At 30.9% G+C, this 22,122-nt stretch overlaps 1 protein-coding gene and 1 long non-coding RNA gene across 2 annotated transcripts; both read left to right on the top strand.

The window, feature by feature from the left end:
* The first annotated feature begins 8,479 nt into the window (after positions 1-8,479).
* Positions 8,480-9,091, top strand: LOC122282948. The gene is made up of 2 exons (XR_006230505.1): positions 8,480-8,613; positions 8,956-9,091. It is a non-coding gene; the product is annotated as an uncharacterized LOC122282948 (long non-coding RNA).
* A 10,474-nt stretch (positions 9,092-19,565) lies between these two features.
* LOC122282128 lies at positions 19,566-21,323 on the top strand. Its single transcript, XM_043094088.1, has 2 exons — positions 19,566-20,127; positions 20,209-21,323. The coding sequence occupies exons 1-2, from the start codon at positions 19,566-19,568 to the stop codon at positions 21,321-21,323; spliced, it is 1,677 nt and encodes a 558-aa protein (XP_042950022.1).
* The last annotated feature ends 799 nt before the right edge of the window (positions 21,324-22,122 follow it).

The raw sequence follows: 22,122 nt of genomic DNA, 5'->3' as shown, positions 1-22,122 counted from the left end.
GCACTTAAAGTTGTTCCTCATGAAAGTGAAAGTGATGAAGATGAGGAAAATGACGATAAAGATGAAGAAGTTGCGATGATAACAAGAAGAATTCAGAGGTTCTTGAAGAAAAATAGAACTCCTCCGAGGAAATCCTTCAAAAAGTTTTCCAAGAAAGATTCAGGTAAAAATGACACTTTAATTTGTTATAAATGCAATAAACCTGGTCATATCAAGCCAGATTGTCCTCTGCTAAAGAAAGATCGAAACAAGAGCAAGAAAGCAATGAAAGCTATATGGGATGATAATTCAAGTAGCTCAGATAGTAAAGCAAGTAATGAAGAATCAGCAAATCTTAATCTTATAGCTAAAGATGACATTGAGGTAACAAATCTTGATAATATTGAAAATCTTTCATATGAAGAATTGCAAAATGTTTTAGAAGAGGTTTATAAGGAATTTAAAAAATTGGGTATTAAATATACTGCTTTTAAAAAGAAAAATTTTTCTTTAACAAATGAAATTGAAATTTTAAGAAAAGAAAGTATCATTTTGAAAGATGAAAATCTTGAATTGAATAAGAAGAAAATCGATTTAAAAAATATTGTTGAAAACTTTACGAATGAAAAAAGAAATTTTGAAAAACTTCTTGGTAGTCAAAGATGTGTTTTTGACAAGGCAGGTTTGGGATATATGCCAAAACAAAAATACAAACCTTATAAAAATTTCTTTGATAATCATTCTACATCAAAGACTAATATTCAAAATTCTTTTCATAAAAATAATTTTGTCAAAAAAGGATATTATTATAATCATTCAAGTTTTTCATATATGTCACATACTATTTGTAATTTTTGTAATATAAATGGTCATAATTATCATACTTGTCCTATTAGAAGAAATTATACAATGACTATTAGGGCCATATGGGTACCTAAAAATCTTGTTTCTTCTAATACTAATAAATAAAGGACCCAAAGAACTTGGGTACCAAGAAAAATCATTTTAATTGTTTTTATAGGTATGCATGAAGTTTTCGACAAGCAAAAACAAATGGTTTTTAGATAGTGGATGTTCAAGACACATGACGGGAGACAAGACTAAGTTCTTTGATCTTAGATCTAAAGAAGAAGGACACGTGACATTTGGAGCCAACTCGAAAGGGAAGATCGTGGGAATAGGTAAAATTGGTAATGAATCTTCTCTCATAATTGAAAATGTTCTACTTGTTGAAAGTCTAAAACATAATCTTTTGAGCATAAGTCAATTATGTGATAAAAGATTTATAGTTACTTTCAAAATGGATAAATGCATTATTTTGAATGATCATGATTGTAATATTTGTTTTATTACTTTTAAAAGTAACAATGTTTATACAATCGATTTTGAAGAAATTACCCCGCAAGATGCAATTTGTTTTTCAGCTCAAAATGAAACTAGTTGGTTATGACATAGAAGACTAGGTCATGTCAACATGGAACTTATTTCCAAACTTTCAAAAAATGATCTTGTGAGAGGTTTACCAAAAACATATTTTCTTAAAGACAAAATTTGTGATGCATGTCAATTTGGTAAACAAACAAAAACTTCTTTTAAAACTAAGAAACATATTTCTACTACTAGATCATTGCAACTGATACACATGGATCTTTTTGGACCAAATAGAGTTGCAAGTCTAGGAGGAAAATATTATGCATTTGTTATTGTTGATGATTTCTCTAGATATACTTGGGTCATCTTTCTTGCTTATAAAGATGAGGCACATAATGCCTTTACTAAGTTATGCAAGAAAATTCAAAATGAAAAGAGTTATACTATTTCAAGTATCCGAAGTGATAGGGGAAAAGAGTTTCTTAATAAAAATATTGAAACATTTTGTGATAAAAACGGTTTTGTACATAATTTTTATGCTCCTCGAACTCCTCAACAAAATGGGATAGTAGAGAGCAAAAATAGATCTCTTCAAGAGATGGTAAGTACAATGCTCAATGAGAACAACTTGCCTAGTTATTTTTGGGCCGAAACGGTAAGTACTGCATGTTATGTTATAAATAGAGTTATGCTAAGGTCTAAGTTAGATAAAACCCCCTATGAGCTTTGGAATGAGAAAAAACCCAACATTGGTTACTTTCATGTATTTGGATGCAAATATTTTATTTTGCATGACAAAGATAATTTAGGCAAATTTGATACAAAATCTGATTAAGGTATCTTTCTCGGGTATTCTACTAATAGTAAAGTTTATAGAGTATTCAATAAAAAGACTTTGACTGTACAAGAATCTATGCATGTAGTATTTGATGAATCTAATTCTTCACTCTCCAAGAAATCTATTGATGAAGAAACAGGAGGTATAAATAATACGGAAAGTCTCAATCTCAACAAAGAGAAAATAATAGAGGAAGTTTAAAATGGAGCCATCAGGAAAGATCATCAAAATTTAATACAAGATGCAACCAAACAGTGGAAATTTGTGAAAGATCATCCAGTGGAACAGATTTTGGGAAAACCTTCGCAAGGTGTAAGTACTCTATCATCTCTTAGAAATATTTGCAATCATACTGCTTTTCTATCTCAAATTGAACCCAAAAATATTGATGACGCACTTCTTGATGAATCTTGGATTCTAGCTATGCAAGAAGAGTTGAATCAATTTGAAAGAAATGATGTTTGGACACTTGTTCCTAGACCCAAAAATCATACTATTATTGAAACAAAATGAGTTTTTAGAAACAAGAAAGATGAGTCCGGAGTCATTACTAGAAATAAGGCTCGACTTGTAGCCTAAGGTTTTAATCAATAAGAAGGAATCGATTATTATGAGACATATGCACCTGTCGCAAGATTAGAAACTATTCGAATGCTACTTGCATATGCTTGTTATAAAGATTTCAAACTTTTTCAAATGGATGTTAAAAGTGCTTTCTTAAATAGTTTTATAAATGAAGATGTATATGTTGAGCAACTTCCAGGTTTTGAAAATCATATTTCCCCAAATCATGTTTTCAAACTCACAAAAACACTATATGGATTTAAACAAGCTCCTAGAGCTTGGTATGAAAGACTTAGTGGTTTCTTGATTGAAAAAGGTTTTTCAAGAGGAAAAATCAACACAACTCTTTTCATTAAATATGAAAATGATGATATTCTTTTGATTCAAATTTATGTTGATGATATAATATTCGGTGCTACTAATGAAAATATGTGTCAAGTTTTTGCTAAGACTATGTAGAAAGAATTTGAGATGAGCATGATGGGAGAACTTACATTCTTTCTCGGATTGCAAATTAAGCAAGCAAAAAGTGGGACATTCATCAATCAATCAAAATATATTAAAGAATTACTGAAAATGTTTGGGATGGAAAATGCTAAGGAAATTGGAACACCAATGAGCCCATCAACTAAACTTGATAAAGATGAATCCGGTAAGCCAGTTGACTCGAAGATATATCGAGGTATGATTGGTAGCTTATTATATTTAACAGCCAGTAGACCAGATATTATGTTTAGTGTGTGCTTATGTACACGCTTTCAATCATCTCCAAAAGAATCACATTTAATTGCAGTTAAGCACATTCTTAGATATTTTAGTGATACAATTAACCTAGAGTTATGGTACCCTAAACACACATCTTTCGATCTAATCAGCTACACAGATGCAGATTATGCTGGCTGTAAAATAGATCGAAAAAGCACTAGTGGAGCATGTCATTTCTTAGGTCATGCACTGGTTTCCTGGTTTAGTACAAAATAAAATTCTGTTGCACTATTTACTGCTGAGGCAGAATATGTTGCTGCGGGTAGTTGTTGTGCTCAAGTTCTCTACATGAAGCAACAACTTGAAAATTTTAAACTCATGTATAATCACATTCCAATCAAATGTGATAATACAAGTGCTATAAATCTTTCAAAAAACCCAATACAACATTCTAGAACTAAGCATATTGAAATAAGGTATCATTTTCTTCGAGATCATGTGCAGAAAGGCGATATAATATTAGAGTTCACAAACACACACAATCAGTTAGCAGATGTTTTCACAAAACCTTTACCAGAAGATAGATTATGTATGATCAGAAGAGAAATAGGTATGATGCATGCTATGAATATCTCTTAAAAGATAGACCAGAGTCAATAAAAATAGAGATAAATTTTTTAAATACTTTTACATAAACTTGAGATTCTTAACCTCATGTTTGAGACGCTCATTCTCTTCATACAATTTCATGTCATTTTTATTCATGGGAACCGGCAAGCGAAATGAAGAATCTAATAAAGATTTCAACTGTTTATTCTTCTGCCGAATGATTCATTCCCTTGTGTGAGACTCTTGAACAATTCATTGAAGTACAACAATTTGTTTTTTGAGCTTTTCAACTTCGTGATTTTTGGCTTGTAGCCGCTGAGAAAAAGCAACAATAGAGGAAGAGTAGCGAGTCCCAATACTCACCAAGTCATAAATAGTATCAGAATCTGACTTATTAGTCAGATAATTATTTTCTTGCTGCAACATGACACCAATGGCAGCTGCAGAAAGGACAGGAGGTTGAGATGCAAAATGTCTCATGGATGGATCTAGAGAAATGTTAGAAGAACGAGTCATTGAGAAAAGAATAGAAGGCTTAAAACGAGAATGCTGAAAGAATGCAGATGAGTTATAGAGATGAGATGAAAACTTGATGCGGATTGGATGAACTTCAGGACTGATTTTATAGATATAGCATAAAGAATAAGATAAACTATTGTCTCTTCAAATCTTATTTAGTCAAAAGAAATACAAGATATGCTGGACACACATTGTCAAAAGTTTTCTTACTAAGCCAGCGAGATTAACAGTAGATTGTCCCTATTTTTATGATAAATGCTCAAAATTAATATTTTATCATAAAACATTAAAATACATTTTCCACATGTGCATGAATATTTTTGAAAATTAAATTTGAAAATTTTGAAAGATGATTGATTGTCATCTTTTACATGTACATGCCTTAATTAAAGGGTTGAACTTTGAAAATATTAAAGATGATTTATTGTCATCTTTTACATGTGCATGTTTTATTTGAATATTTTCAAAAGTAATTGATGTTTTTTTAGACTTATACAAAAGGTAGATGATTTTGTTTGAAAAATTTGAAAAGTAAAGTGTGCTCATTTTGTCATATACAAAAAGTAAAAGATTAGGTTTGAATTTTTTGAAAAGGAAAGTGTGCTCCTTTTGTCATATGCAAAAAGTAAAAGATTAGGTTTGAATTTTTTGAAAAGGAAAGTGTGCTCATTTTGTCATATGCCAAAAGTAAAATATTAGGTTTGATTTTTTTGAAAAAAAATGAATGATATTGTCTTTAACAATTGAAAAAGAAGAACCTTTTATTTGAATTTTTTGAAAAAGTGAATGATGTTGTCTTTGACATGTGAATCTTTTTAAATTTGAATATGAAGTCTTATATACCTATAAATAGATCATTTGAGAGCTTCACATTCACAACACCAAGAGCATACAACATTCATTCAAAACATTCATTCTCTCTTCTCTAAACATTGAGCCTTAATCTTTGTTCATTTTGAGAGATATAGTTTGCGCTGTATTGTTCTTATTTCACTCATTGAGGAGTGTTTTCTGATAACCTACCTACTATCAGCTTTTGTATCAGAAAAAAGGTGTGTATAACCCTTGTGCGTGTAGAAAGTATTCTACACGGGGAATAGTTGAATCACCACGTGTAAGGTGATTGCAAGTGTAGAGGGTGTTCTACACGGATCCTTTGTAGCGGTGTTGTTCAAAGGTGTAATAGGTTTCTATCTCCACCTGAAGGAGGTTGAATAGTGAATTTGGGAATCCTCAATGGGTAGCTTAAGGTGAGTACATAGGCAGTGGGGCCGAACCTCGTTAACATACTGAGTTTGCTTCTCTCTTACCCTTACTCTTTATATTTATTGTTATTTCATATTTTGTTTATATTTTATATTATATATTTGATTTATAATTATTTTTTTTAATACAACTCAATTCACCCCCCTCTTGTGTTAGTCATCTAGGCAATAGCTTTAATAGAGAGGATATTAAAATACCTATATTTTTTTATCTTTCACTTTCTTTGGATCTACATAAACTTGAATCTTCTAATTTTTTTTTAATAATTTCTCCACAACGCTTTTAACATATGGTCGATGTTCCTACAAAATAAATTTTGAATAGCTTTACATAATTAATAAAAGAAACCTATTTTTAATTAACTCATTATAACCAAACTTAAATTTTGGATAAAATTTTAAAAGATACCTCTCCAGCATGTTCCATCAACTCAACTGCTGAACAACCAAGTGTCTGTTCTCCTACTTCACTAAACATAGTAGAAGCTAGCTTTTTAGTATTGTCATTTAGTTCAACATATACCCTAGCACTTTAAATGCATTGAATATATTAATTTCAATTTGAATAGTGTTAAATTCTAAATTATATCAGACATTAATTTTAAATTAAAATTGTAAGATACATACCGTGATTTTTAGACTCTTTGACTTTTGAATACACATGTGGTTTTCATCCTTTTCACTATATCAATATCAGTTTTTAGTATTCTAAATAATACAATTTCTAACATGCTTGTGAAATCTCGTATTTTTATGTATTTTAGTTAAATCATTATTTTATTTATTAGTAATATTGATTCTCTTGTTTTAAATTTAACGTAATTTTCGTTATATTATTTTGTGATTACTAAGTTATAAAAATAATTTTGAAGTACTTTCTAGATATTAATTATTGCTTAGTATTTAAATTGCTTTCTATTTTAATTTATTTCATTGTTGGGCTTTATTGTTTTATTTTATTAATTTTTAGTTGTAGTATTTTTATTTGTCTTTTTTCTATTTTTTGTGTCTTTTTATTTTATTGGACTTGTATTTTTTAGATAGAGGTCGTTTTTAGTGGGTTTTATTTGTTTTGGGCCCAGTCCATTTGGATTTGTGAAGCCCAGCCCGTGGGCTTGCTTTCAACCCAGTCCTCTTTTTATCAAACGATACCGTTTTGATTATCCCTTAGGTTTTCTGCTTCTTTTCTTCTTCTCCTATGCGCTACTGCCCTCCTTCTTCTTCCTCTTCTGGATTTCGTCTCTTTTCTTCTACAAATTAGAGTTGTCGCACAAAAATTGAACCCACCAAAGCCTGGTTTTTTTTTTTTACCCTTTCTTCTATCTTCTTCTTACTCTTGTGCCCTCCTTGCTCTAAGATCCATCTCTCCGGCCTCAATTGCAAGTAATCTTCACCCCATATTTCCTTCATTCTCTCCATTGCGTATAGACAGATTATAATCTTTGTACTCGGACCAACATGGTGGCCACTTGGAAGAACATCTGGTCCAACTGCGATTCTCAGATCGAAAGCCACCACTGGATACAGTCGCAGTGCCTCGCATAAGGCTACATGGAGATAAACCTGTCTATCCAAATCTTTTATACCAAAACGCCCCCACTTTTTGTCATCTTTCATCAAAATAATCTCTTTCATCTCGTCCAGAATCTTTGTTTCTACTTATGGGTGCGTTGCAAGAAGACAGAGAAACCAAGTGAGCACCATACCCATGGTGTCGCTGTCTGCCGCCATGAGATTAAAGGTAGTGTACGGACATGTGGACAGAATGATAGAAAAGTATCGCCCGACATCGATCTCACCAATTTTACAAACGGTGTTAAAGCAAAATAATAATTTTAAGGAAAAAATAAGAATTTCTGTTAATGACCGTTATATAGACACTTTATATATATATATATAGAGAGAGAGAGAATGGAAAACATCCATTAATTTCTTTTTCCATGATGGACCCTAGCTAGCTAGCAATATTCACTCGATGAATTAATTAGCCTATTAATCTTCTTGTCCGTTTGTTCCTACCAGTTTTATGACCTCCATCGTCTTCTTCATCATGATCATAGTCTCCTTGTTGTCTGGAATTTTGTTCCTTTTTTTTATCTGGTGCATTTAAATAGGCAGAGAGTAAAGTTTAAATATATACGACAATCCTTTCAAGATAAAATGCCAACTGCTAGAAATAGACCAAGCATATAAAAATATATATATATATATATATATATATCTTATTATTAATAAGTGCCAATAGCTTGAGCTACAGTTTTTTCGTCTAATATTTTCATTTCCAATTTTACCCTTACTTTTATTCCAAAATTTCGATCGGTTTGCTTATATTTTTGTTTTGCCGACAAATGTTTTGGTCTTTTTATTTCCACCTCCGTGTTCCAATGTCTTCGTCACATCTATGAACTTATCGCTTCTTCTTTGTTCTTGTTGCCTATTCGACATTCACACCCATTTCTCACAAACCTCTCTCTCTCTCTCTCTCTCTCTCTCTCTCTCTCTCTCTCTCTCTCTCTCTCTCTCTCTCTCTCTCTCTCTCATTCCTCTTCACCGTCACACCCTCGCCTCTAGCAAAGCAAAACAGAGACACCACTGCCTCCGTCAGTGAAGCACGGTCTCTCGCGTTGGATCTCTGACCTGTGGTTTGATCATCTATCCTCCTTTCCAACTTCAACCCCGCATGCCTCCGGTCTCAGCCCGACGAAGACGAAGATGGAGACAAAGGCAGAGAAATACCATCCTCCATCTGAATGAGAAATAGAGGTCGGTGAAGAAGAATACCGATGGATCTTCCCAAAGCTAAGTTTTTTTTCAAAATCTTTTTTTAAAACAACGAATGTTTGAATGATTACTTTACTGAACCATCAAAATCGGAAGATTTTGTTCAATGTTTTTGGGGTTTTTTTTTTTTTTTTGGTGTGATGGACATCCGTATGATTTTGATTCCTTCTGTTGGGGTTATTTTCTGTGAGAAAATGATCTATCGGATCATATGCATATAAGCATATGTGGCTTTTATTCTGTTGATCTCTCTCTGCACTTTTTTAATTTATGTATTATTTTCTTTATGGATTTGATGATATGTTCTGTGATTTTTGTTTGCAGGGGAATGAGAATATTACTCCGATTGGCTCAAAGATCACAGTAATTTCAACTTCGTGCCTTGTTTTTTATGTATTTGTTTATCATAACCAATGTTTCATTTGTTTGCTTAGGAAAGCCTAATGGGTTTTTTATTTTAGACATGAGTGCAAGAGTTGGTGATGACTTTCAAAGAAAAATACAAATGTTTTAGCAAATGAGAGATCACATATATGTTAATTATTTTCGGATGTTACCATATATAGATTAAAATATTTTTTTTCTTATAGTATCAGATGAGAGAATTAAAAAAATAAAAAATAAAATTGCATGTGCTCCCGCATATATATATAATTTTAAATATAAATCCATCATTCAATATACTACATATCATCTATTTTTTTATTTTTTTATTTTTTATTAATTTTTTAGTATATGAATAATAAATAAAAAAATTAAATTAATTTTAAAAAATAAATCTAAAAAAATTTAAAAAAGCATTTAAAAAATAAAAATATAAAATATGTGGTATACGAGACTCATTGTATGATCACCGATATAAAAGAATGTTGAAATCAAATCTTGAAGGTATGAAGAGTGGATGCAGACGTTGAGACAGAGGAGGGATACAAAAATAGTTGGGGGACCTACATCTTGAAACATGATAAAATACTTTGAAATTAAGCCAACGATGATTCAGACAAATATCAATCATCGGAGAGATACAAAAATAGTTGAGGGACCTACATCTTGAAACGTGATAAAGTACTTTGAAATTAAGCCAATTCAGACAAATATCAATCATCAAAATAGATAATGATATACGTCATTATCGTGTCTGCTCATTCCGAGAATCTTAAAACAAGGCACGTTTTGACATTTTTTATCCATTCCTGTCTTGTTTTGCATTTCTTAACTTCCCACGTGGCCTTGCAATTTAGTCAAGTTAGTTGTTGGCATATTAATAGCCACTCACATCAAGATGATGGCTGAAGGTTCAGCCGGTTTTACAGTGGGAGAGGCTATTTATTGAACAAGATGATTTATATTATCGTATAATTACTTTAAAAAAAAGTGATGATTATTATTAAAAAATTATTTATTTTTTATGTGAATTTATTATTATATTTAATAAAAATTGTAAAAAATATTTCAAAGTAAAATATGTAGTTTTTTTTAATTGAATAAAAAAATAAGAGATGAATGAGTATTTAATATTAAATTTATGATTTTCCATAAAATACTATATTTATCATATCCTTATAACTTAATGGAATCTATCTTCTTCGTACCTATATAAGCTAAAAATATCAACAATTAAGATTAAATAATAAATTACATATTTATTGAAACTATTTATATTTATATGATATTTTTATTGAAACTTGACAATCAGTTTGTATTTTATACATGAGGGACCTACATCTTGAAACGTGATAAAGTACTTTGAAATTAAGCCAATTCAGACAAATATCAATCATCAAAATAGATAATGATATACGTCATTATCGTGTCTGCTCATTCTGAGAATCTTAAAACAAGGCACGTTTTGACATTTTTTATCCATTCCTGTCTTGTTTTGCATTTCTTAACTTCCCACGTGGTCTTGCAATTTAGTCAAGTTAGTTGTTGGCATATTAATAGCCACTCACATCAAGATGATGGCTGAAGGCTCAGCCGGTTTTACAGTGGGAGAGGCTATTTATTGAACAAGATGATTTATATTATCGTATAATTACTTTAAAAAAAAGTGATGATTATTATTAAAAAATTATTTATTTTTTATGTGAATTTATTATTATATTTAATAAAAATTGTAAAAAATATTTCAAAGTAAAATATGTAGTTTTTTTTAATTGAATAAAAAAAATAAGAGATGAATGAGTATTTAATATTAAATTTATGCTTTTGCATAAAATACTATATTTATCATATCCTTATAACTTAATGGAATCTATCTTCTTCGTACCTATATAAGCTACAAATATCAACAATTAAGATTAAATAATAAATTACATATTTATTGAAACTATTTATATTTATATGATATTTTTATTGAAACTTGACAATCAGTTTGTATTTTATACATGAGGGACCTACATCTTGAAACGTGATAAAGTACTTTGAAATTAAACCAATTCAGACAAACATCAATCATCAAAATAGATAATGATATACGTCATTATCGTGTTTGCTCATTCCGAGAATCTTAAAACAAGGTACGTTTTGACATTTTTTATCCATTCCTGGCTTGTTTTGCATTTCTTAACTTCTCACATGGTCTTGCAATTTAGTCAAGTTAGTTGTTGGCATATTAATAGCCACTCACATCAAGATGATGGCTGAAGGCTCAGCCGGTTTTATAGTGGAAGAGGCTATTTATTGAATAAGATAATTTATATTATCGTATAATTACTTTAAAAAAAAGTGATGATTATTATTAAAAAATTATTTATTTTTTATGTGAATTTATTATTATATTTAATAAAAATTGTAAAAAATATTTCAAAGTAAAATATGTAGTTTTTTTTAATTGAATAAAAAAAATAAGAGATGAATGAGTATTTAATATTAAATTTATGCTTTTGCATAAAATACTATATTTATCATATCCTTATAACTTAATGGAATCTATCTTCTTCGTACCTATATAAGCTAAAAATATCAACAATTAAGATTAAATAATAAATTACATATTTATTGAAACTATTTATATTTATATGATATTTTTATTGAAACTTGACAATCAGTTTGTATTTTATACATGATATAAAATGTTAAACTTAAGAAAAATATCAGTTTGTATTAATATAGTAAGTGAGTAGGGTCGGTTGCAAGGGTTGTGGGATCCTTTTCCTTATCTTACATTTCTTTCCTGTTTCAAAGCAAAAACTATAAAAGCAATTTGTCCTAAGTTTGACAATAATGCTTCTCCAATGAAAGCAACCACTCACCTACTCTCTCTCTCTAGATTGCTTGTGAGGTATGAATTCAATTTCATTAAGTTTGCCTACGCCATATGGAATCAGAAATTCTAATTGGACAGCTGGGGAAGATTAGATGCGTACAGTATTGCACATTAATATATGTTATAATTGGATTATCATTCCCCAACTCGCATCAGATATATTTAATTATAATAATATAATATAATTTTGTATCGAAGACATACTTAGTCGAGCATCCAAACAAGTCGTAATTCACCAAAAAGTAAAATCGAAAACCGCTTTAAGGACGCCTGGTTTTCATTTGGTGGGAGAGAATCCATTTCTCAGCACAGACACATTGCATGTGGGTTTCTCTTGTGTGTATTGTCACGTACACAAACCTCCCACATTCCTCTCACGAAATAAAACTGTTCTCCATTGACCCACCCCGACTCCTATCATTTCGCTCCTCACCTTCTCTTTCTTCTCACTTATTTTCTCTACTTTGTTTTGCCTTATCTCATAGAATTTGCATGTGGGTTTCCGTTTTTGTTGATAAAGCTCTGTACGAAGAGATTTTGGCCGTTGTCTTCTTTGGTTTTCTCTTTTTTGCTCTGTTTGGAGGGTTTTCTGATAGAAAACGGTGCGGATTCGACCTCCCATGATTTTTTCAGCTGTACCCATGTCTAACATCTTCGGTTTCAGTGGTAAACTCTCAATTGCTTTAGAAAAACATAAATGATATACTTGAAGTGTTCTTCTAAATAACATACTTAGTAAAGAATTCATCAAAATTAAGCTGTTAACCTCTCTCTCTCTCTCTCAACAAAAACGGTGACCCTCTATTTTAGACCAGACAACTCTGATCCGTAAGATTCTTACAGGTCTTCTGTAGCTGTCAGGCGCCGCAGCTATGATACTACATCGCTCTTCTGTATCTGTCAGGCGCCGCAGCTATGATGCTACATCTCTTGTCTCTTGTAGAGAGATGTTTCATGAAAGATGTTATGAAGCAATAGAGTGATATTCTGTCATAATTTTCTCTATAAAAGAATTATTTAGCTCATCTTCTTTCGCATCTCATCTTCTTCACTTTTCTAAATTTAGTCTGCATTCTTACTCTGTAATCTCTTTCTGCTTTCTCACTTTGCAATGGCTTGACAATCTTCTCATTACCAATATATGAGGTATTCTGCACTTCGTTCACCAATTGTTTCTGCTTCTTCCGTAGGTACTATAATGCAATCTAATGATGATCTGACTAATAAGTCAGATAATGAAATTATCTACGACCTTGTGAGTTTTGGTACCCGATACTCATCAACCCTTGTCGCATATTCTCAGCGACTACAATCTAGGACTGATGGGGTTGACAAACTTCACGAGAATATTTTTATCCTTCAGAGGCTTCTTATGGAGTCCAACATGAAGATGGAAGCACTAAAGCGAGAGAACAGAGATTTAAAATCTTTGCTTAACTCTTCTTTTCGAGTGGCTACTCCTTTAGATAGGAAAGGCATGCAGATTTTTGAAGAGCAAGAGCGTTTAAAAATTGAGGCAAAGAGCCTCAAATTTCTGTAATTTTGCTTTGTGATAATAAAATAATACTTCACAAATATTCATATTTGTGTTTCTATCTTCTGTTAGATCTTTTATGTGTTCCATTTTATTTCTCCTTTAATAATGCACAATTTCTTACAAAACTGTAATATGAATCTGAAATACTAATTGTATTTAAGAGATGATATTTTAGATCTAATAATTTCATTCATCTCCTCCATGAATGTTCTCTAAATCCCAATTGAAGCTTGTCATTTTACAAATTTTTTAGTTACAATTCACTTGTAAAATCTTTGCTTGTTATTTGGAAAAATTCCAGTGGATCAAGATATCAACAATCATGACAGTGTTGCTGGTCTCCTTCTAAACAGGTTGATTCACATGAATAACCTCAGTTGCTTCAGTATACTGAATGAGATGTACTTATTTCTTTTGTTCTTTATTTTAGGACATTTTGAACTTTTGCCATCTATTGTAGTAATAACATAATTGAAGATGAACTGATGACTACTGCATAATATGCATGGAATTCTACCTGCAGTGTACTAAAATGAAGTAATTTGCTATGTTATATGTAATCAACACATTTCTTAATCAATTTGTGCTATTATCTGCTTCTACAAATTATTGATATGTTTTAGTGCTCCCAGAATAGCAAAAACTTCATTTTAGCAGATGAAACAATAAACTTCATTTTAGTCTCAATGCAACAATAAAAGGAAGCTCAATGGTGCCAAATTACATGGATGAAAAAGAATCGAGCTAAATGATTTTTTCCACCGAAGTGATGTCAGGGATTACGTATATTAAAATTTTTTTTATCAATAGTGATAGTGCACTGGATAACTGATATTAGACGTGTGGATTCGAATTGTCATTGGAAAGTAGATGACAAGTCCTTATTCAATGTTGGTCCCGGCTTGTCCTCCGTAATCAAAGCAAACATATCTTCCTTCTTGTGGGTTCCTTACTTTTTTTTATTATTTTATATTATTATATATTTTTTTAAATTGTTAGGGCTAATTTGGACTATTTTAAAGGGAGAAGGGACTCCATTACAAGTTTTTGATAGTTTAGGAGATGATTGCAACAGATACTGTTATAGTTTGAGATGATTGTGCATATTTTCCTCAAATTGATCTCAACCTTAAAAAGACTTAACAAATATATTACAAATCAAGAATTTTATTTATTATACTGGGTGATTAGTTTTGCACTTGTTTAAGTACATTAGCTTGTGTCGGGTTTTGTGTTTCTAAAGTTTTTTCAAAAGCAAATGCCTGCTTTATAATATTGGTCTTGGATTATATAAATGTGAAATGTAAAATTTAATTCATTTTTCATAAAGTTCTTTTGTGAAAAAAAAAAGAAAAAGAAAAAGAACCTTAACAATCACGCGGTAAGTGACAAGAAGGATAAAAGTGTAAAATTGAGAAAAAAGGAAAATAAGGAGGAGGAAGAAAGAGGACTTGGGGATTTCGACGCTTCTTCCCGCATGACTCTTGGACGACCGAGAAACCTCTGGATGAAAATCACAATTTGTACAATGAGTAAATATATCATTATCTTATTATTTTATACTAAAGTTATTATTAGAAAATGTTTGTATATCTTCTCTATTTGCCTTTTCAAAGTGGTCATTAGTCACAATTTTTTTTTTAATTTTTTTATTTAATAATTAAGAAAATAATTTTAAATATATTGGTAGATTTTTTTATTTTTTAAAAATATTTAAATATATTAAAAAATTATATAAAAAAAAGAAAGAAAAACACTAAGGGCGGCATGCTCAGCAATAAACACTGAGCGGCATAATTTCTTCTCAGACATAAAAGGTACAGATCACTGTTTAAGTTAAAGCAATGTGCAAATACTTCATAGTCGTCAAACATGTGTCATGGAATGTGAAGTTGAGCAGGAAATTACAAGCAGAATTTGACTGCACTACTGAAAAATAAAAAATAAAAAACTTTTGATAAAGTCTCAAATCTCATGCTAATCGCGGAGGCCGAGAGAAAAAGTCTTCTCGAAAGAAAGAGATTGGATTGAGGATATGACATGTTGTTAATTAAACAATGGATTAAGCTTAATCTCTTTCTTTCAAATTATAGTCTCTAAACCTATTAAAGTAGGATTTAAAAAAAAAAATAATAGAGCTATGTATCAATTAAGAGACGTTAGGTAACATGTCAATAGCAAGCTTTTAAAGGATCCCTTTTGTCATCATGGTGGGTAACACACGCCAAAAACAATTGAAGAAAAATAAACCTTTGGGTAATATATCGCAACTTTTTCAATTCAAAATCTTTTTAGACGCAGAACCTATAATTAAACTTTCAAATGTCTAATATGAGCAACACTACTTGATTCTTTTCTGAGATGGTAAGTGGTAGTCTTTTAGGATATGGACAATTTCAAATTTCCAACACTTGGAAATTTTCCACATTTTATATAATTTTATTTGCTTTCAAGAATCATATCGCACTTTAAAAAAAATAACAAACACAAGAAAAAATGCATGCGCGCTAATAATAGACCATGCATGAGCCATCTTTCACTAAATTTTGTCTTTTGGAAATTCCAAGCAGAATTTGACTGCACTACTGAAAAATAAAAAATAAAAAACTTTTGATAAAGTCTCAAATCTCATGCTAATCGCGGCTATAAATTGGTCGCAAAAAGCTATTTTTCTTGTAGTGATGGGTGAAGTGGGTTTTTGCTTAATCCTGGTTGTGCATGAATTGGTGAGTTTCTAAGCTACTAGCATGACGATATATACTCGCAAATCCTTGTCATCCATAAATACACTTGCAATTTGCATTTAGGGCCTGCGCTAGCTAGCTAGCTAACTAACTTAATTAATGGGATGATCAATAACGGCCATCATGATCAGGTTACATATATAATTACAATTATTATATCTGCATATATGTATTATTAACAACAATTTATTTTTAAGTTATGCCATCAAATTCATGATCATGTCATGTCGATCGATGCAAGTGTTTGCGATATGTATATCGATCCCCATTCAAAGAAACCCATAGATCGATGCTGTAATTAGGCTGATTTTGACATTCAAAGGGGGCGCTTTTAAAAAAAAAAGGGTAAGAGGAGGTTGATAGTTAACTCATAACAGTCTTATTATCTGTTCCTTACGCGCTTTTTTCTTTCTTATTAATGTATTGATTAAGAAATTTAGCAATCTTATCAAGAAGAAAATCGAACGATCGACATAAAGATAAAAGGAAGACTTCAAGAGAGAGAGATGAGTGTTGTCATTTTCTTCTACTCACATGGTTAGACTGCTGACTACTCAATAACCAAACAAAAACAAGAGACTTTAAGCTCGGTAAAAAGACGTGCTTCTTCCATCTTCAAGCAACTTGAGCATGTCATTTCATCTTTTTAAATAAAAGTATTCTTGGTCTTATTTATTGACGTGACTCATTTGTAAATTAATCACTTAAATATATATAGTCATTTAAAATGATGTATGCACATTAATAAAAAAACATTAAAAAAAATATAAAAGACTACTTGATTCTTTTCTGAGATGGTAAGTGGTAGTATGGACAATTTCAAATTTTCAACACTTGGAAATTTTCCACATTTTATATGATTTTATTTACTTTCAAGAATCATATCGCACTTTTAAAAAAATACCAAACACAAGAAAAAATGCATGCGCGCTAATAATAGACCATGCACGAGCCATCTTTCACTAAATTTTGTCTTCTGTAATGAAAACAATGGTGTCAAATAATTGGGTAGACATCATACAAATATGACTAAAGGTATACAGTAATAGATTATAAATCATCATGAATCTGCAAAAAGATTTGGTTGCAGCAGTAATTTTGCAGCGTGATAGGACATCTGGATGATTGAGGACAATAGGCACCTTAAAACGGTCTTTATGGCTCATTTGTGTTCACTTCGTCTCGTATTGCTGATTCGGTTTTTGTTTCAAAAGGTACATATTTCCTTAGTTTTATTTCTTTCTTCATGGTAAGGAAAATCTGCCTACACATAATCTGCCTGTGTATATATATATATATAATACAATTAAAACTTACAATGCCTTTTGTGTCTAAACAGGAATTGTCCTCATCAAGAGATCTAAATATATAAAAGACTCTCTATTGTTCATTTCAAGACCTGTAAGTGCTTTTTTATATATATATATATATATATATTATATATCTCTTTTTGCTGGTCTCTACTTATAATTTTTTTGTGGATCCTTGCTTTGAATGGAAAATTAATTTTGAAAAATATTTTATTCAAGAATTTTGATATGTGATATCGATCTATGTTTTTTATAAGTTCCATTTTCATGATATTTTTTCATTCTATGTGTTATTTTCTTATCTTCATTTCCTTATTGATTTAAATTATAAATAATTTGGTTGTATGTATTTTTCAACATATGAATCAACAAAATTGTTTATAGCATTTAAAATGCATCATGGAGATATGGATTTCGCATTAAGCAATTCTTATTTATTCATTTAGTTTTGGTTGTGTTGATCAGTATCCAACTTTTAGAAGAATCATTTGCTTCGTTAACATAATGAGAAGTGGTAAGATTGTGTTAATAAGTTATGTAACATTTTTTTTGAAATAGTAATATTAATTTTGTAAAAGTTAAGTTTGGAGACTATTTTTTTAAGATCAAAGAAAACAACGAGCGGAGAATATCCCGTATAAAGATTTACCAGAAGAGAAAAAGGAAGAACTCCGTAGAAAACAGAGAGAAAGATATGCTAAAAAAAAAGCATCTAGCAGCAATTCCCTCCAATTGAAAGATTCATAATATGAAAAATCTTATTAAAATTTTAATAAATAAGTGTTAACAAATTAAATTATATTAACGTTATTAACAGATTAATTTTTGATATGTTAATATAGTCTTATTTAATAAATAATAATATATTATCAGAGTGGTTGTGTGATGTTTTATAATATATTCATTTACAACAAAGTTGTTGCATGTGTCGTTGTCTTTGTGCTCCTCGATTTGCTGGGTCGTGATCTCCTCATTTTCCACTGATCTTTCATTTGTCCTCTATCTCCAGGTATGTTTTGTTATTATCCATATAAATAAATGTTCCTCTATTTATTTTGTATTATTTTATGAATTCATTTGTCTATGTTATTTTACAAATCAATAAGATTGTTATTTAATATTTGGTTTGATATGAATGTTAATCATATGCTATTATTTATATATAATATTTCTTTATGCTTTAGAGATACATAATTGCAAGCTTGTTTTTTTTTTTTTTCCTTTCCTTGGATATTCGTTTCTCTGTTTTGTATGTCTGCGTGTTTAACAAGTTGTTATTTATGTCTTCTTAGTCTGTCAAATTCCTACAAAATTTGTGATTCGTTCTAAGAATGCTAACTGGTAAGCCGATCTTATTACATAGAACATTAAAATTTCATAAATTGTATCTTCACTAATTTGTATCTAAAATTCTTTAAAAATAAATTTTGAAGAATCTGGAAATGGTGTTGGAAAAAAAAAATTGGTACGCTACTCAATCAGAGGAGAAGAAAGAAGAACTACGTCAAAAAAAGCGGCAGAGGTATGCTGAACTGAAACAATGCAGAAGTAAGAAAAAACAAACAGAAACAAGATTTCAACGCAATGTATCTTATAATTCAAACGATGATGAAATTATTTGTACAAGAGAAATCGGATCTTCGTCAAATATTAACACTTCTGTTAACATTATACATAGGACCACATCTACTCTATCTAGAATAGAAACTTGCAACTCTGGCAGTGTTCAGAAAACTTCATCAGTTGGTACTTCTTTCAGACGAATATTACAAACTGACATTTTGGAGGCAAACCACTTACCCTTTGTGCTTTCGTGCCAATATTGTGGAGCAAGAAAATTTTACCATGAACCAAACGGCTTTTGTTGCGTTGATGGGACAATAGCGTTGAGCCGTAATCAATTTTCAGATGAGCTTTATCAATTATTCACTTCTAATTCAGTCGAGTCTAAAAAGTTTTGTACATATGCATGCACGTACAATAATAAATTCACTTTCACATCATTTGGAGTTATATTTGATAAAGAATTATGCAGACGAAACAGAGGAATCTACACGTTTAGAGTTCAGGGACAGATGTATCATTATATTGAGGATTTAGTTCTTGAAGATGGGCATCCTTCATATTTACAACTGTATTTCTTCGATACGGAGCACGAGTTAGAAAATCGTATTCATGATGCAGAAAGATTAGATCCTTCTATCATTGCTCGATTAATGGATATACTTGAGGTTAATCCATATTGTCGCTTCTTTAGAACCCTCAGCAACATTTCAAGTCTTGAAAATCATACAATTCGTATAAGATTAGATATTGATTTAGACCAACGTGTTTACAATGCTCCGTCGGTATCGCAAGTAGCAGCTATATGGACAGAAACTGACAACTGTACAGAACAAAAAGGTCGAGACATTATTGTTTTTAACGAAGCAGGAGGCAGTCATATTGTTCAGTATTATTTTGGATGTTATGATCCATTACAATACCCATTATTGTTTCCTTTCGGTGACTCGGGTTGGCACCAGGGAATCAAAAAAGTAGAAAGAGGAACGATATCGTTAAATGCCCAGGCATTAGAATCACACTTTATTGAACATTCAAATAGCGCGGAAGAATTTCTTCGAAAAGAAGGCCAAGGTAATAAAAAATTTATGTAAATTTAATTATGTATTTTAGTTTCATCTAAATTTTCTAAACTATATTTTATCATATTTTCAGTTTTGAAGAATAAGAAGAAAGTACCAACGGTTTCATGTCGTGAATATTATTGTTTCAAATTACAAATAAGAAATATGTACATGTCGATTTTGTTACTATCTGGTCGTTTGCTGCAACAATTTGTTGTCGATATGTACATTAAAATTGAAACGTCAAGACTAGATTATTTTTGCTCGAAACAACATGAGATTAGATCAGATGTGTATCAAGGTATTGTAGATAGTCTTTCAGTTGGAGAAATTTGCGCATCCAATATTGGAAAACGGATTATTCTACCTTCATCTTTTATTGGAGGTCCAAGAGATATGCGGAAGAGATATATGGAAGCAATGACATTAGTTCAACGTTTTGGCAAACCTGATATATTTCTAACCATGACATGTAATCCAAATTGGGAAGAAATCTTAGAACAACTAAATCCACATGAAGAAGTTCAGAACCGCCCTGATTTAATTGCAAGAATCTTTAGAGCAAAATTAGAAGAATTGAAGATTGATCTGTTTAAGCGAGAAATTTTTGGTAAGGTTGCAGCATATGTTTATACCATCGAATATAAAAAAAGAGGTCTACCACATGTTCATTTCTTAATTATACTTCAGAAAGACTGGAGAATTTATGCACCTGAAACTTTTGACGAAATTGTTTCAGCAGAAATACCTAACAAAACGAGAAATTTACATTTATATAAAGTCGTCCTTAGACACATGATGCATGGTCCTTGCGGAATATTAAATCCAGCCAATATATGTATGGACAAAGACGGCATCTGTAAGAATCGATACCCCAAAGAATTTACAGCTAATACAACTGTTGAAACTGATTGTTTCCCTTCATACAAACGTTCTAACAATGGAGTCATTGCTAGAATTAGAGGAAAAGATTTAGACAATCGGTGGGTTGTTCCATACAATCCGTATCTTGTTTCCAAATATAATTGTCATATTAACGTTGAGATTTGTTGTACAGTTAAAGCTGTTAAATATCTATACAAGTATATTTATAAAGGACATGATCGTGTTGCTTTCAATATCATTAGCAAAGAAAATAACCAACAAATTGACGAAATCGAACAATTTCAATCGGGAAGATGGATTACTCCACCTGAAGCAATGTGAAGAATATACGGTTTCACGCTTAACGAAATGTATCCATCAGTTTATAGTTTGCACCTACACCTAGAAGATCAACATTTGGTGTCTTTTAGTGCACACGAAGATCTAAACAATGTGTTAAACTCGTATACATCCAAAAAATCGATGTTGACAAAATTCTTTTATAGAAACCAAATTGACGAGAATGCACGAAAATTGTTGTATAGAGAATTTCCTGAAAAATTTGTTTGGGATTCACAATGTAGAATTTGGACTCCGAGGAAAAAAAATTGTTGTAGGCCGAATTGTTACAGCCAATCCATTTGAAGGTGAATGATATTATCTACGGATGTTATTGAATCATATCAGAGGAGCAACGTCATTTGAGAAATTAAGAACAGTTAATGGTGTTGTACTACCAATGTATCGTGAAGCAGCTACTTCTCATGGTTTGTTAAACAAAGATAGTAGCTTAGAAGATTGTTTAGAAGAAGCTTGTCTATATCAGATACCAAGTAGTTTAAGACACATTTTCTCAACAATTTTGGTGTATTGCAATCCTACGAACTCAAAAGAACTTTGGGAGCGATTTGAAAAAGAAATGTCTACAGATTTTCTTATAAGAAACGTGTCGTCAACAATTGTTAGGAAGATGGTTCTACAAGATATTGCTTCCACACTAGAATCTATGGGAAAAGATATAAATATGTATCGTTTTGTTCCTGCCGATATATTTTACGGTCAAGATGAATTTACAAATAGAGAAATTGACGACGAACGAGTAGTCACAATTCCAACTGAAGATCTACTTGCATCACAAGTC

This window comes from Carya illinoinensis, chromosome 11, assembly GCF_018687715.1.
Source record: "Carya illinoinensis cultivar Pawnee chromosome 11, C.illinoinensisPawnee_v1, whole genome shotgun sequence".
Classification (NCBI taxonomy): Eukaryota; Viridiplantae; Streptophyta; class Magnoliopsida; order Fagales; family Juglandaceae; genus Carya; species Carya illinoinensis.
Note: the sequence above shows the minus strand (reverse complement) of the source record. Positions and strands in the feature narration are given on the sequence as shown.